The 11,207-nt window shown below is 56.4% G+C and overlaps 1 protein-coding gene across 1 annotated transcript; it reads left to right on the top strand.

Moving 5' to 3' along the window:
* Positions 1-453: 453 nt before the first annotated feature.
* C2cd4c (C2 calcium dependent domain containing 4C) lies at positions 454-3,677 on the top strand. The gene is given in 3 exon segments (XM_036170843.1): positions 454-724; positions 1,157-1,784; positions 1,786-3,677. Coding segments are annotated over 2 exon segments (1,269 nt in total). The 5' UTR covers positions 454-724; positions 1,157-1,187; the 3' UTR covers positions 2,458-3,677.
* The last annotated feature ends 7,530 nt before the right edge of the window (positions 3,678-11,207 follow it).

Below are 11,207 nucleotides of genomic sequence, written 5' to 3'. Positions count from 1 at the left end.
ACTGTGGGGTCCTGCTCAGGGTCACAGGCCATACAAGTTGGTATCAGGAGACCCTGTCCAGAGCTCAAGACCCGTCCCACACAGCTGGATCCGCCCCTGGCATGTACCAGTGGGTTCCCCTAACCCTCTCAGCGCTCCCTCCTTGTGCCAGGCAATTGGTCCAATGCTACCGGCCCCACCCCCGGGCCCCGACCAACAAAGTCCTGCCACTCCTGCCAGCTCCGCCCCTTCTTCAGACTCCACCCAATTTTTACCCAGGAGCCCCGCCCACCATCCAACCCCGACCCCAGCCCTAATAAGGGACCATTTCCTAGGCCTGGTCCCACATGCAGACCCCGCCCTATTTATATGAGGAACCCCGCCCCTGATGTCCTCACCCCCATCCCACCCCACCCCCCCGCTAGTTCCGGGAGGCCCCGCCCCTCCCGGATTGCGGGGACGCGGGCGCGCGGCCGCATTCGGAGGAATACGGCTTGGTGGGCGGTTTCCCGCGCCGAGCGCAGAGCTGGCCACTGCGCTGCCGCCTCGCTCGCAGCTGCGCCGGGCCCGCAGCCGAGCCCCGCGCTCCGGAGTGGTGCAGCCCGCGGCAGGGGAGTCCGGCGCGCTCCGGGGTGCCCAGACCCCGCTCGCGGAAAGCCGGGGGCGCGGTCAGCTCGCCGCGCGGGGGCCCAGGGCCGCCGCCTCCTCCCCCAACGCAAGGCGCAGCAGCTGAGCGAAGCCACAGGTGGGTGGCTGCTGGGGGCGGGGCCGGGACAGCTCAGGCCTGTGGGTCCTCGGGGAGACCCCGAGCTTTTCAGGTGGGTGGGTAGGTGCGCGGGATACAGGCTGGGTCCAGCTGGCGTGGGAGCGAGGCTGACACTACTCAGGGCTCCTCGAGCGCTCAGCGTGACCCTGCGTTACGCTGGCCTCGACCCTGACAGGTGGTGACCCCTGACCCAGGTGTCAACCCCATGGGGCCCTGGCAGATGACCCCCTACCCGTGTAAAATGCTAGCCTCTAACAGTTCTGATAACCAGTTGACCCCTGGGCACCAATGCCAACCTTTTGGAAACCCTAACAGGTGACCCATGCACCTAGGTCCCACCCACCCTCTGACAGCGCTGACGGGTGACCTTTGAGCTCAGCTGTCACCCCTGACCCCTCTTTCTTTTCTCAGACTCCCTGGTCTTTGCCTGTTACAGGCCCTCATGAGAAAAACCAACATGTGGTTCTTGGAACGGCTTCGAGGGTCTGGGGACAACGGAGCCAGCCGAGGGGTGGGTGGTGAGGCTGGGGACAAGGCCTCCAAGGGCCCTCTGTATAGCAACGTGCTGACGCCGGACAAGATCCCCGACTTCTTCATCCCCCCCAAGCTGCCCTCAGGCCCCACAGAGGCCGAGGGGCAGGCAGACCTGGGCCCATCCACGTCAGAGCAGAACCTGGCCTCACCTGGGCCCCGCCGAGCCCCTCGCAGCCCCCGGCTGCCTGTCAAGCTGGCCTCCGAGAGCAGGAGCCTGCTGAAGGCAGCCACGCGCCACGTGATCCAGATAGAGAGTGCCGAGGACTGGACCGCAGAGGAGGCCACCAACGCCGACCCCCAGGCACAGGGTGCCATGTCCTTGCCCTCTGTGCCCAAGGCTCAGACATCCTATGGCTTTGCCACACTGGCTGAGAGCCCCCACACCAGACGCAAGGAGTCCCTTTTCCACAGTGAGCACGGGGCCCTCGCCCAGGTGGGCTCCCCTGGCGCTGGGCGCCGGCGAGCAGGTGCCAAGGCCAATGGGGGTGACGGGGGGTCCCGGGAGGCTGGGGGGGGCCCTGATGAGCCCTAGCCGCTACTTCAGTGGTGGGGAAAGTGACACGGGGTCCTCTGCTGAGTCCTCCCCGTTCGGGTCCCCTTTGCTCTCTCGCTCTGTGTCGCTGCTCAAGGGCTTCGCCCAGGACAGCCAAGCCAAGGTGAGCCAGCTGAAACACTCGGTGGGCCGCCATGGCTCCCTGTCTGCCGATGACAGCACACCAGATACTAGCCCAGGGGTCCGTCGCCGCTTGACCCGCAGGGCTACCCCGGAACCGGGCCCTGAGTCTGGCCAGGCACCACGTGGAGAGCACACAGTGCGGATGGGCACCAGGGGCAGCGTGAGGCTGCTGGCCGAGTACGAGGCGGCTCAGGCCCGCCTGCGTGTGCGCCTGCTGGCGGCTGAGGGTCTGTATGACCGGCCTTGTGATGCCCGGAGCATCAACTGCTGCGTGGGGCTGTGCCTGGTGCCGGGGAAGCTGCAGAAGCAGCGGAGCACCATCATCAAAAACAGCCGCCACCCCATCTTCAATGAGGACTTCTTCTTTGACGGCCTGGGACCGGCCAGTGTGCGCAAGCTGGCCCTCAGAATCAAGGTGGTCAACAAGGGCAGCAGCCTCAAGCGGGACACACTCCTGGGGGAGGAGGAACTGCCACTGACCTCACTGCTGCCCTTTCTGTGAGGTCACTGGCTCCTCCCCCTTGGCACTGAGCTCAGCTGGGGGGAGGGGTGGGCGGGGCCTGTGGCCCTGTGTTTCCCTGGGTCTCTCGTCGCGGATTGCTCTTTTCCTGGGAGAAGATGGGCTGCAGGCGCCAAGCACTGCTCTGCTGGCCGGCACCCCATCCCTTCCACCCCGTGATAACTGCCTGACCCTCCCATCTGGAGCTGTGAGGTTCTTAGTGGTCCCAGGATCCCGGGCACCTAAGGCAGCTGAGTTCCCTGAGGGGCTGGCCTTTTTTTTTTTCCCCTTCGCTTCACGGGAGTGATTTCCCTCACAGTCTGGTTGCTATACTCTCTGCTCAGACGCTCTGAGAACCTCTCTGTGACATGCCCCAGTCTGTGGGAGGTCCTCCTCCTTGGCCAGGCTGGCTTCAGATCGACCCAGCCTCTCAGGTTCTGGGGCTGAGGTTCCATCCAGAGCCACAGGAGGGCTTGGCCTTCTGGCTGGAGCTGGGGAGACTGGAAGGCTAAGGCGCACTAGGAACTGAGGGAGGCAGTGTCTCCTGGCTGTTGGCTCTTTGGCACAGGCTTCTCCCTCCTGCTGACCAATCAGAGCTACCTGTAACCCAGAGCTTCTGCCTCAAGCCTGACACCCTCCGCATTCTGCAGGCTGCAGACTTCCCAGGATGCCCTTTGCTCCAGAGTGTAAATAGGCTGTGGCGGTGGGTGGGAGGGATGGGGCTGGGCTGTGAGTGGTTTCCCTGCATAGGAAACCCTCCTGGGGTGGGATACTTGGCTCCCTGAATGGCTACTGTGGTTTGTACAAACTCTATGGCTCAGAACAGAATGGATTGCCTGTTGGGCACTGATGGACCAGGGAGGGTCCTGTATCCTTGCTCTTTTGCTATCTTCAAACTCTAAAAGCCCAAGTCCCTCTAGAGAAGGGCATGGGAGCTGATTCCTTAGGGGCCCTGGAGGCGCAGCCTAGTAGCACCGTGGCGTTGACCCCTCCCTATGCCTGGTCCCCACTGTCTCTGTAACTGGGCAGTACCCAGGACCTGGGCTGGTCAGTCGGGATAGACGGAGGTACCCACAGATCGCCTGCTGTTTTGTTTCCATCCTCTATCCTCCCGTTTTCTATACTGTGTTTGCAGTGGACTGTGTGTGAATCTTTAAGACGCCTCCCCCAAATGTGTTTGTTTATAATGCTGTTTTTAGTGCAGTAAAGGTGTTTGGGGAGTGCGGGGGTGCAGGTCTGCTTGCTTTGTGTTTAATAACAGGAGTTTCACTGTGGATGGCGGGCAGGGTGGGGAGCCTCGGGTGGGGAAGACCTTTCTCATACTCCTACTCTCTGTTGCTTGGGACTGGACAGAAGTGGGGGGAGACCCAGCCTGTGTGATAGGGGACTCGCGGATCCGAATGCTGGGCTCTGCCTCCACCTGCATCCACATCAACACAGCAGAAAGGACGTTGCTGATATCTGTTGAGGTGCTGGAGACCCATGGATTCTGCTGAGAGTCCAGCTGTCTGGTCCAGTTGGGAGTGGAGCCTAGTCAGGCTGTACAGTCCCCAGAGAGCTGCCTCCATTTCCGTCCTAGGTCCTGCCGACTAGAGGACTCTTCCTGTACTGTCAGTTGCCTAAACCAGGAACCGGCCTGCCCCTGTCTGGCCCAGTGAGACTCTGAGGCAGGTCCGGAGGCTGCTGCCCCTGCAGTAGACACTTTCTACAGGGAACCCTTTGGGGCCTCTCAGCTGGAACAGGGTTTTCTCTGCAGTGAGTCACTGCGTGGCCATGTCTGGTCCCTGGAAGTCACCATTCCTCATGCACACATGTACAGGACACCCAGGGTGCTGGGTGGGGATGCCTCAGATGGGCAGCAGACTGGAGAGAGAAGGTCCCACTGCCTCTCATCGTCACACTGACCCTCATCACCTTGCTGGCCACTCTGGTCATCATGGGTTCCTAACCTCTGTCCTGTGGATGGGAGGGACCCATGCTAAGGGTTAGAGCTGCCATACTGTGGCCTGTGGCCTTCTGCCAACCTGGGCGTGAGTTACAACATTGGAGGAAGGAATATGGGAAGTCCGTGACCACTTGGGGAGGGCTGGGCTGGTGGGTTCTCGGCTACAGGAGAGAAGCAAGTCGAACCCAGGCTGGGCGTCCACTGACTGAAGGCTCAGAGCCCTGGACTTCCAGGACAGGCCACAGCTCCCGGTGTCCACCCAAGGCCCTGTGACCTCTCATGTCCTGGCCCCAGGAAAGGATCCTGTGTCCCTCTCAGCCCAGGACCCCTGTGTCCCTCTCTGCTCAGGACAAGACCCCATGTTCCTCTCTGCTCAGGACAGTACCCAGTGTCCCTCTGACCCAGGACAGAACCCCATGTCCTTCTCTGCCCAGGACAGTATTGCGTGTCCCTCTCTGCCCAGGACTAGCCAGTTTAGCTCACTGCCCAGGACACATCAAGAGGACTTCCGGGATCCTCCTCCTGCCTTGGAGTTGCCAGCAGCCTCTGCTGCCACTGGGCAGATGAGCAGCACCGCGGAGGCCAAGGTCCTGGGATGTGTTGCTGGGACTGTGTTCTCTTGGGCCACCTGTGTGCCATTGCAGAGCTATGTCATCTCTCAGAAGCAAATGTTCTGTGTGTCACCCTGATACCCCGGGTCGGTTTTTGCACTTGTGTGTCTGTGTGTGTTTACCTGTGTCTATATGTAACGTGTGTGTGCTCTTATTTTCATGTCTCACCCTGTGTCTGTGTCTGGCAGTGGCGTCCCCAGGCCAAAGCACAGGTCCGGCATCCCCATCCCCATCTCTGCCTGAAGCTGAGAGCTCCTTTGAGCCTGGTGCCCCACTCTGCCTCATGCTGCCCGGGAAGACACACGAGGGAGCGTGGACAGTGTCCAGCGTTGCCTGTCGACAGGAGAATTTCTCTTTGCTTTGTGGTCCTCAGGCCCCGTATGGTCTGTGGCAATGGTAAAGGCAGATGTGAGTGTCAGCACACACCCCTGCCAACGTGGCTTCCATCTGAGCCGTCCTGCCTTGAAGATGCAGTGGACAGCCAGGTCCTCCGAGGCAGAAGCCTCTTAGAGGATTCCACTCACAGCTGATGTACCTTCTTCAGAGGGGACCAGCATAGGGGAAGCAGAACTGAGGGTGAGGGTTTCGTCCATGTTGGCTATCTGGGTCCAACTGTGCCTAAAGTCCATGGCTGGGCACCCTTCCAGTTTGGAAAGGTGCTAAGTCTTTTCTGTGTTCCAGCCTGAACACTGGAGCAGTAAGCCTCATGACTGAGGGGTGAGGTCCCTGTCCTGGGGAGTTCCAGGAAGAAGCAGACAATGGATACAGCTCCAGAAGCCTGGGCTGTGGACACTTCAGAGCTGGGAGGAAATGAAGAGGGCGTGAGTGTCCTGCCGGGGATTTGTGGAAGGGACGAGGAAGGCCCCAGGCACTGTCTCACTGATGCCCTGTATGCCCTCGCTGGCCCTACTCCCAGCTTTTCCAGGATCTCTTGAGCCCCACCTGCCCCCAAGCCCACTCACTGGAATGGGGTGCTGTGGCTACTTGAGGGGCCTCCCTTCATCTCCATGCCCCAGCTCAAGCCTCTGTTTTCCACTTGACTGTGTGGGGTTCCAGCAGAGCACATGGTTAGCTTGGAAAGCCAGTGTGTGTGTGGGGTGTGTGTGTGTGTGTGTGTGTGTGTGTGGTGTGTGTGTGTGTGGTATGTGGTGTGTGTGTGTGTGTGTGTGTGTGTGTGTGTGTGGTATGTGTGGTGTGTGTGTGTGGTATGTGTGGTGTGTGTGTGGTCTGTGTGTATGTGTAGTATGTGTGGTGTGTGTATGTGTGTGTGGTATGTGTGGTGTGTGTGGTATGTGTGGTGTGTAGTGTGTGTGTGGTGTGTGTGGTGTGTGTTTATTGTGGTGTGTGTGGTATGTGTGGTGTGTGTGGTATGTAATGGTGTGTGTGTGTGGTATGTGTGGTGTGTAGTGTGTGTGTGTATGTGTGGTGTGTGTGGTATGTGTGGTGTGTGTGGTATGTATGGTGTGTGTATGGTATGTGTGGTGTGTGTGGTGTGTGTGTGTTATGTGTGGTGTGTGTGTGTGGTGTGTGTGTTATGTGTGGTGTGTGTGTGTGTTATGTGTGGTGTGTGTGTTATGTGTGGTGTGTGTGTGGTATGTGTGGTGTGTGTGTATGTATGGTGTGTGTATGTGTGGTGTGTGTGTGTGGTATGTGTGGTGTGTGTGTGTGGTATGTGTGGTGTGTGTGGTGTGTGTGGTATGTGTGGTATGTGTGTATGTGAAGTGTGTGTATGTGTGGTGTGTGTAGTGTGTGTATGTGTGGTGTGTGTGTGTGTGTGTGGTGTGTGTGTTATGTGTGGTGTGTGTGGTATGTGTGGTGTGTGTGTGGTATGTGTGTGGTGTGTGTGTGTGTGGTATGTGTGGTGTGTGTGGTATGTGTGGTGTGTGTGTGTGTGTGGTCTGGAGTAACCTTGGGCTCACTGCTCAGTCCTCATACTCTGCAGTGGTAATTAACACAATCTTATTAGGTGGTAATTGCAGGTTGTCTGAGGCAGTGGCTCTCTAGATGGTGGTCCCCCCCCCCCCCCTGCCGCCCCCCCCGTAACTCCCCCCCACCTCCCCCTGGACCCTTCCTGCTCTAGGTAGGAGGGGCCTTCGCCAGCTCTACTGACTTTGGGTTTCAAGCTGCTGGAGCTGACCAGAGCAAAGGCTGCAAAGTAATGAACACTTGGGTGTTTCCAGGGTGTGGTCTGTGAGCTGGCCACCTGCTGACTCACTTCACAATGGTTGGTATAAGCTACTGCCCTTAGGCCCGCAGAAGGTTCAGGTTCAGGGCTGCTCCCGCGCAGCCTTGCTTTGCATCCGGGCAGGTGGCCCCTTTTCTGTGACTCCGTTCCCTCTCCAGCACCCTGCATCCTGCCGTGATGGTGGTGTAGGAGGGCAGAGACTGGCACACATGGTACTGGTGCTGCTCTCTGGAGGGCCCGGGTGGGAATCAGCCTCTCCCATTGGGAGGGAGGGCTGGGGTGGGCCTGACTCCTGGGAGGGGCCTGTGAAGGCTACTGGGGGGTCTTGGTTGACATGGGGAGGGCTTTAGGCCTCAGTCTTGATCTGATTAGACTCCCTTGCCCCAGAACCCACATGCCATGCCATGCCAAGCCATACCACACTAAGAGAGCTTTGATCTAGGGTATAACAAGAAGGCAGCAGGGATGTGTTTGTCCCTTTCCAAGCTTCAGATTTTTCTCAACCTGAGAAGGGAATGAGGTTAAGACATGTGGACTGCCGGCCACATAATACAACTTGCTGCGTGCTGTGAACACTCAATGCTTGCAGGCTGCACACAGCAAACACTCAATGCCTTCTCTGCACTCAGTATGTTAGCCACATACAGTAAGCGCTCAATGCATGCAGGCTGCACACAGCAAACACTCAATGCCTTCTCTGCACTCAGTATGTTAGCCACATACAGTAAGCGCTCAATGCATGCAGGCTGCACACAGCAAACACCCACTCAATGCCTTCTTTGTATATAGAAGGTGCTCAGCATTCTTTAGTTGGTACTCAAATCTGGCTCCTGAGTCACTAGTAGAAGGTAGGACCCTATGATGACTCCTGTCCCTGGGATAGTGTTCCAGATGACATCCCAAACCATCTCTCAATTTGGGCAGATATGTTGTATTCCCCAAGGGCAGGTGATGCATTTTTTTCCCCTCTCCTGCTCTCCATCAGGTCCCAAAGGAACCCAGGAAGAATGGCTGCGCTTCCTATTAGCGTACCAAAGCCCATGCTGGTCCACAGGCTTCCCTGTGGCTCCTCCCTTCTCACCCCCACCTCTCCACCCTACCCCACCCCCGCCCTAAACCTCTGTAGCCCAAGGGTTGCCGTCCCTCAGCTTCCGATTCCTATAAAAACCTGCTGTTTTGGCCTCTGCTCTCTTGGTTCTTCTCTTGATCCTCTTGGTCCTCGCTCTGGCACCCTGTCCCCTCTCTTGCTTCCCTGTCTTCCCCACCTCTCCTCTATTCTGCTGGCCATGCTCAATCCGATACTTTCTCTCTCTGGCCTCTTCCCGATGCCTGTGACTGAACTCTCCCTCATGTCTACAATAAAAACCACCGCCTCGACCACACGGCGGCTGGTCATGTCCTTGTTTTCACTCATTTCCCACTTACCCTGGGGACCTGCTGCCCCGCAGAGGGGAGGTCCAGGCAGCCAAGTGGCCAGCTGGCAGCTCACAAGAGCCTAGCCTCAGTGGGACAGTACAGTGGTCCCTGTGTGCCTGAGCTCCTGCTCAGTCCAGTGCTCCAGCCAGGACGTGGCTGTGCTACCATGGAGGGTGAGACTGGGGGCTTCCTGGAGGGGGAGGGCACAGAAAAGGGAGATGTATGTGAAGGGTTGCGTCCTGAACAGGGACAAGCCTGGGATTTATGCACTTTGCCCTGGTCTACCAAGTGAGTTCCAGGAAAGGTGCAAAGCTACACAGAGAAACCCTGTCTAGAAAAACAAAAAACAAAACAAAACAAAACAAAAATTAAATTATTATTATTATTATTATACTATTATTGTTAGGTTTCCTGGGTTTGGGTGCCAGATGCATGAAAAGAGAAATATAAAGGAAGAACATGCAAGCATCTATGTATGGTGGAGGAGAAAGTTTACTGAGGCCGGAACATCTGGGAGAGTCCAGAGTGGGCGTGACCCTGAACCATGTGAGAAGTGAGGGAGGGGAGGGGAGAGGGGAGAGAGGAGGCCAGAGAGGGCAGGGTCACCAAAGTGGTTGGGTTATATAAGGAAGCACAGCCCAGCCCCTGGGCTGGAGAATTTAGGGGAGGGACTGGGTATGCCAGCCAGAAGGGTCCTGTAACAACAGGTAGGAACTGAGGGACGCTGGGAGAACCTGGAGGCCAGGTCTGCTTTGATGTGTTAATGGACACCTTAGCCTTTGTCCTGGGTTTGAAACCTAACAATTATCATTATTTTCCTTGGGAGGCAGAGGCAGAGGCAGAGGCAGGTGGATCTCTATGAGTTTGAGGCCAGGCTGGTCTACACAACAAGTTCTAGGCTAGCCTGGGGTACATAATGAGACTCTGTCTCAAAAACAGATTTTTAAAAATATTTATGTATTTATTGAGTGTGTGTGTATACGTGTGTGATTGTTTGTATACTTGTGTGTGTGTGTGTGTGTGTGTGTGTGTGTGTGTGTGTGTGTGTAGGACAACCCATGGGAGTCAGCCCTCTCCTTCTACCATGTGCGTCCCTGGGATCAAACTCAGGTTGTCAGACTTGGGTGCAAATGCCTTGACCCATCTTGCTGGCCCAGGCAATGGGTTTTGATGATATTTTGGTAGGACTCTCACCCCCCGCCCCCCACCCATTGCCAGATGTCTGTGGGGCAGGACAAGATGGCATGGGGCTGCATTGTCTGATGAGGGAGTGCAGAGTTTGCAGTGAGGTTGCCGGGCTCCTGGTGCAGAGCACCTACCATTACCCACACCCGGCAGAGGAAACTCAACACCCGAGGCCTGTGAGGAGGCTGAGGAGTTACTACTGTGTTGCTGCCCCAACTGTTAACCCAGAGAATCAAGAGGAGGAAAGGCCAAGCCCACAGTTGTCCAATTAAAGCAAACTGTATTTGGGGCTCACTGGGACTGGCCAGCTGGCTGCCTCACCCTGTTGGGACTTGAGAGAGCAGCCCCTGCTGGTCTTTTGGGGTCCTTGTAGGAGAGATAAGGAGTTCACAGAGGGGAGAGGGTTGGCAGTTACACACTGTTAGGAAGATACAATGAGAGGGAAGGAATCATGGAAAGGGTTGCAATAGTTTCTGTCAGACCTAAGAAACAGGAACTCACTCTTAATTACAAGTAGAAACCTTAACTTGCAAGGACCTGACACAGGACAAACAGGAACTTACCCTCTGACTGCAAACAGAACCCTCAACCTGCACAGGACAAACAGGAACTTACCCTCTGACTGCAAACAGAACCCTCAACCTGCACAGGACAAACAGGAACTTACCCTTTGGCTGCAAACAGAACCCTCAACCTGCACAGGACAAACAGGAACTTACCCTCTGACTGCAAACAGAACCCTCAACCTGCACAGGACAAACAGGAACTTACCCTCTGACTGCAAACAGAACCCTCAACCTGCACAGGACAAACAGGAACTTACCCTCTGACTGCAAACAGAACCCTCAACTGCACAGGACAAACAGGAACTTACCCTTTGACTGCAAACAGAACCCTCAACCTGCACAGGACAAACAGGAACTTACCCTTTGGCTGCAAACAGAACCCTCAACCTGCACAGGACAAACAGGAACTTACCCTCTGGCTGCAAACAGAACCCTCAACCTGCACAGGACAAACAGGAACTTACCCTTTGACTGCAAACAGAACCCTCAACCTGCACAGGACAAACAGGAACTTACCCTTTGACTGCAAACAGAACCCTCAACCTGCATAGGACAAACAGGAACTTACCCTTTGACTGCAAACAGAACCCTCAACCTGCACAGGACAAACAGGATCTTAATTACAAATAGAAACCTAAACTTTCAATGACTTCAACAGGACAAACAGAAACTTTTTCCTTCTCTCTTTTTTTTTTTTTTTTTTTTTGAGACAGGGTGCTGTGGATATCGCTCTGTATAAATAACATGCTATTTGGCCAGTGGCCAGGTAGGAAGTATAGGCGGGGCAAGAGAGAAGAGAATTCTGGGAAGTGGAAGGCTGGGGGAGAGACACTTCGAGTTGCTGC

The sequence above is a fragment of the Onychomys torridus genome, chromosome 21, assembly GCF_903995425.1.
Source record: "Onychomys torridus chromosome 21, mOncTor1.1, whole genome shotgun sequence".
In the NCBI taxonomy this organism is placed as follows: Eukaryota; Metazoa; Chordata; class Mammalia; order Rodentia; family Cricetidae; genus Onychomys; species Onychomys torridus.
Note: the sequence above shows the minus strand (reverse complement) of the source record. Positions and strands in the feature narration are given on the sequence as shown.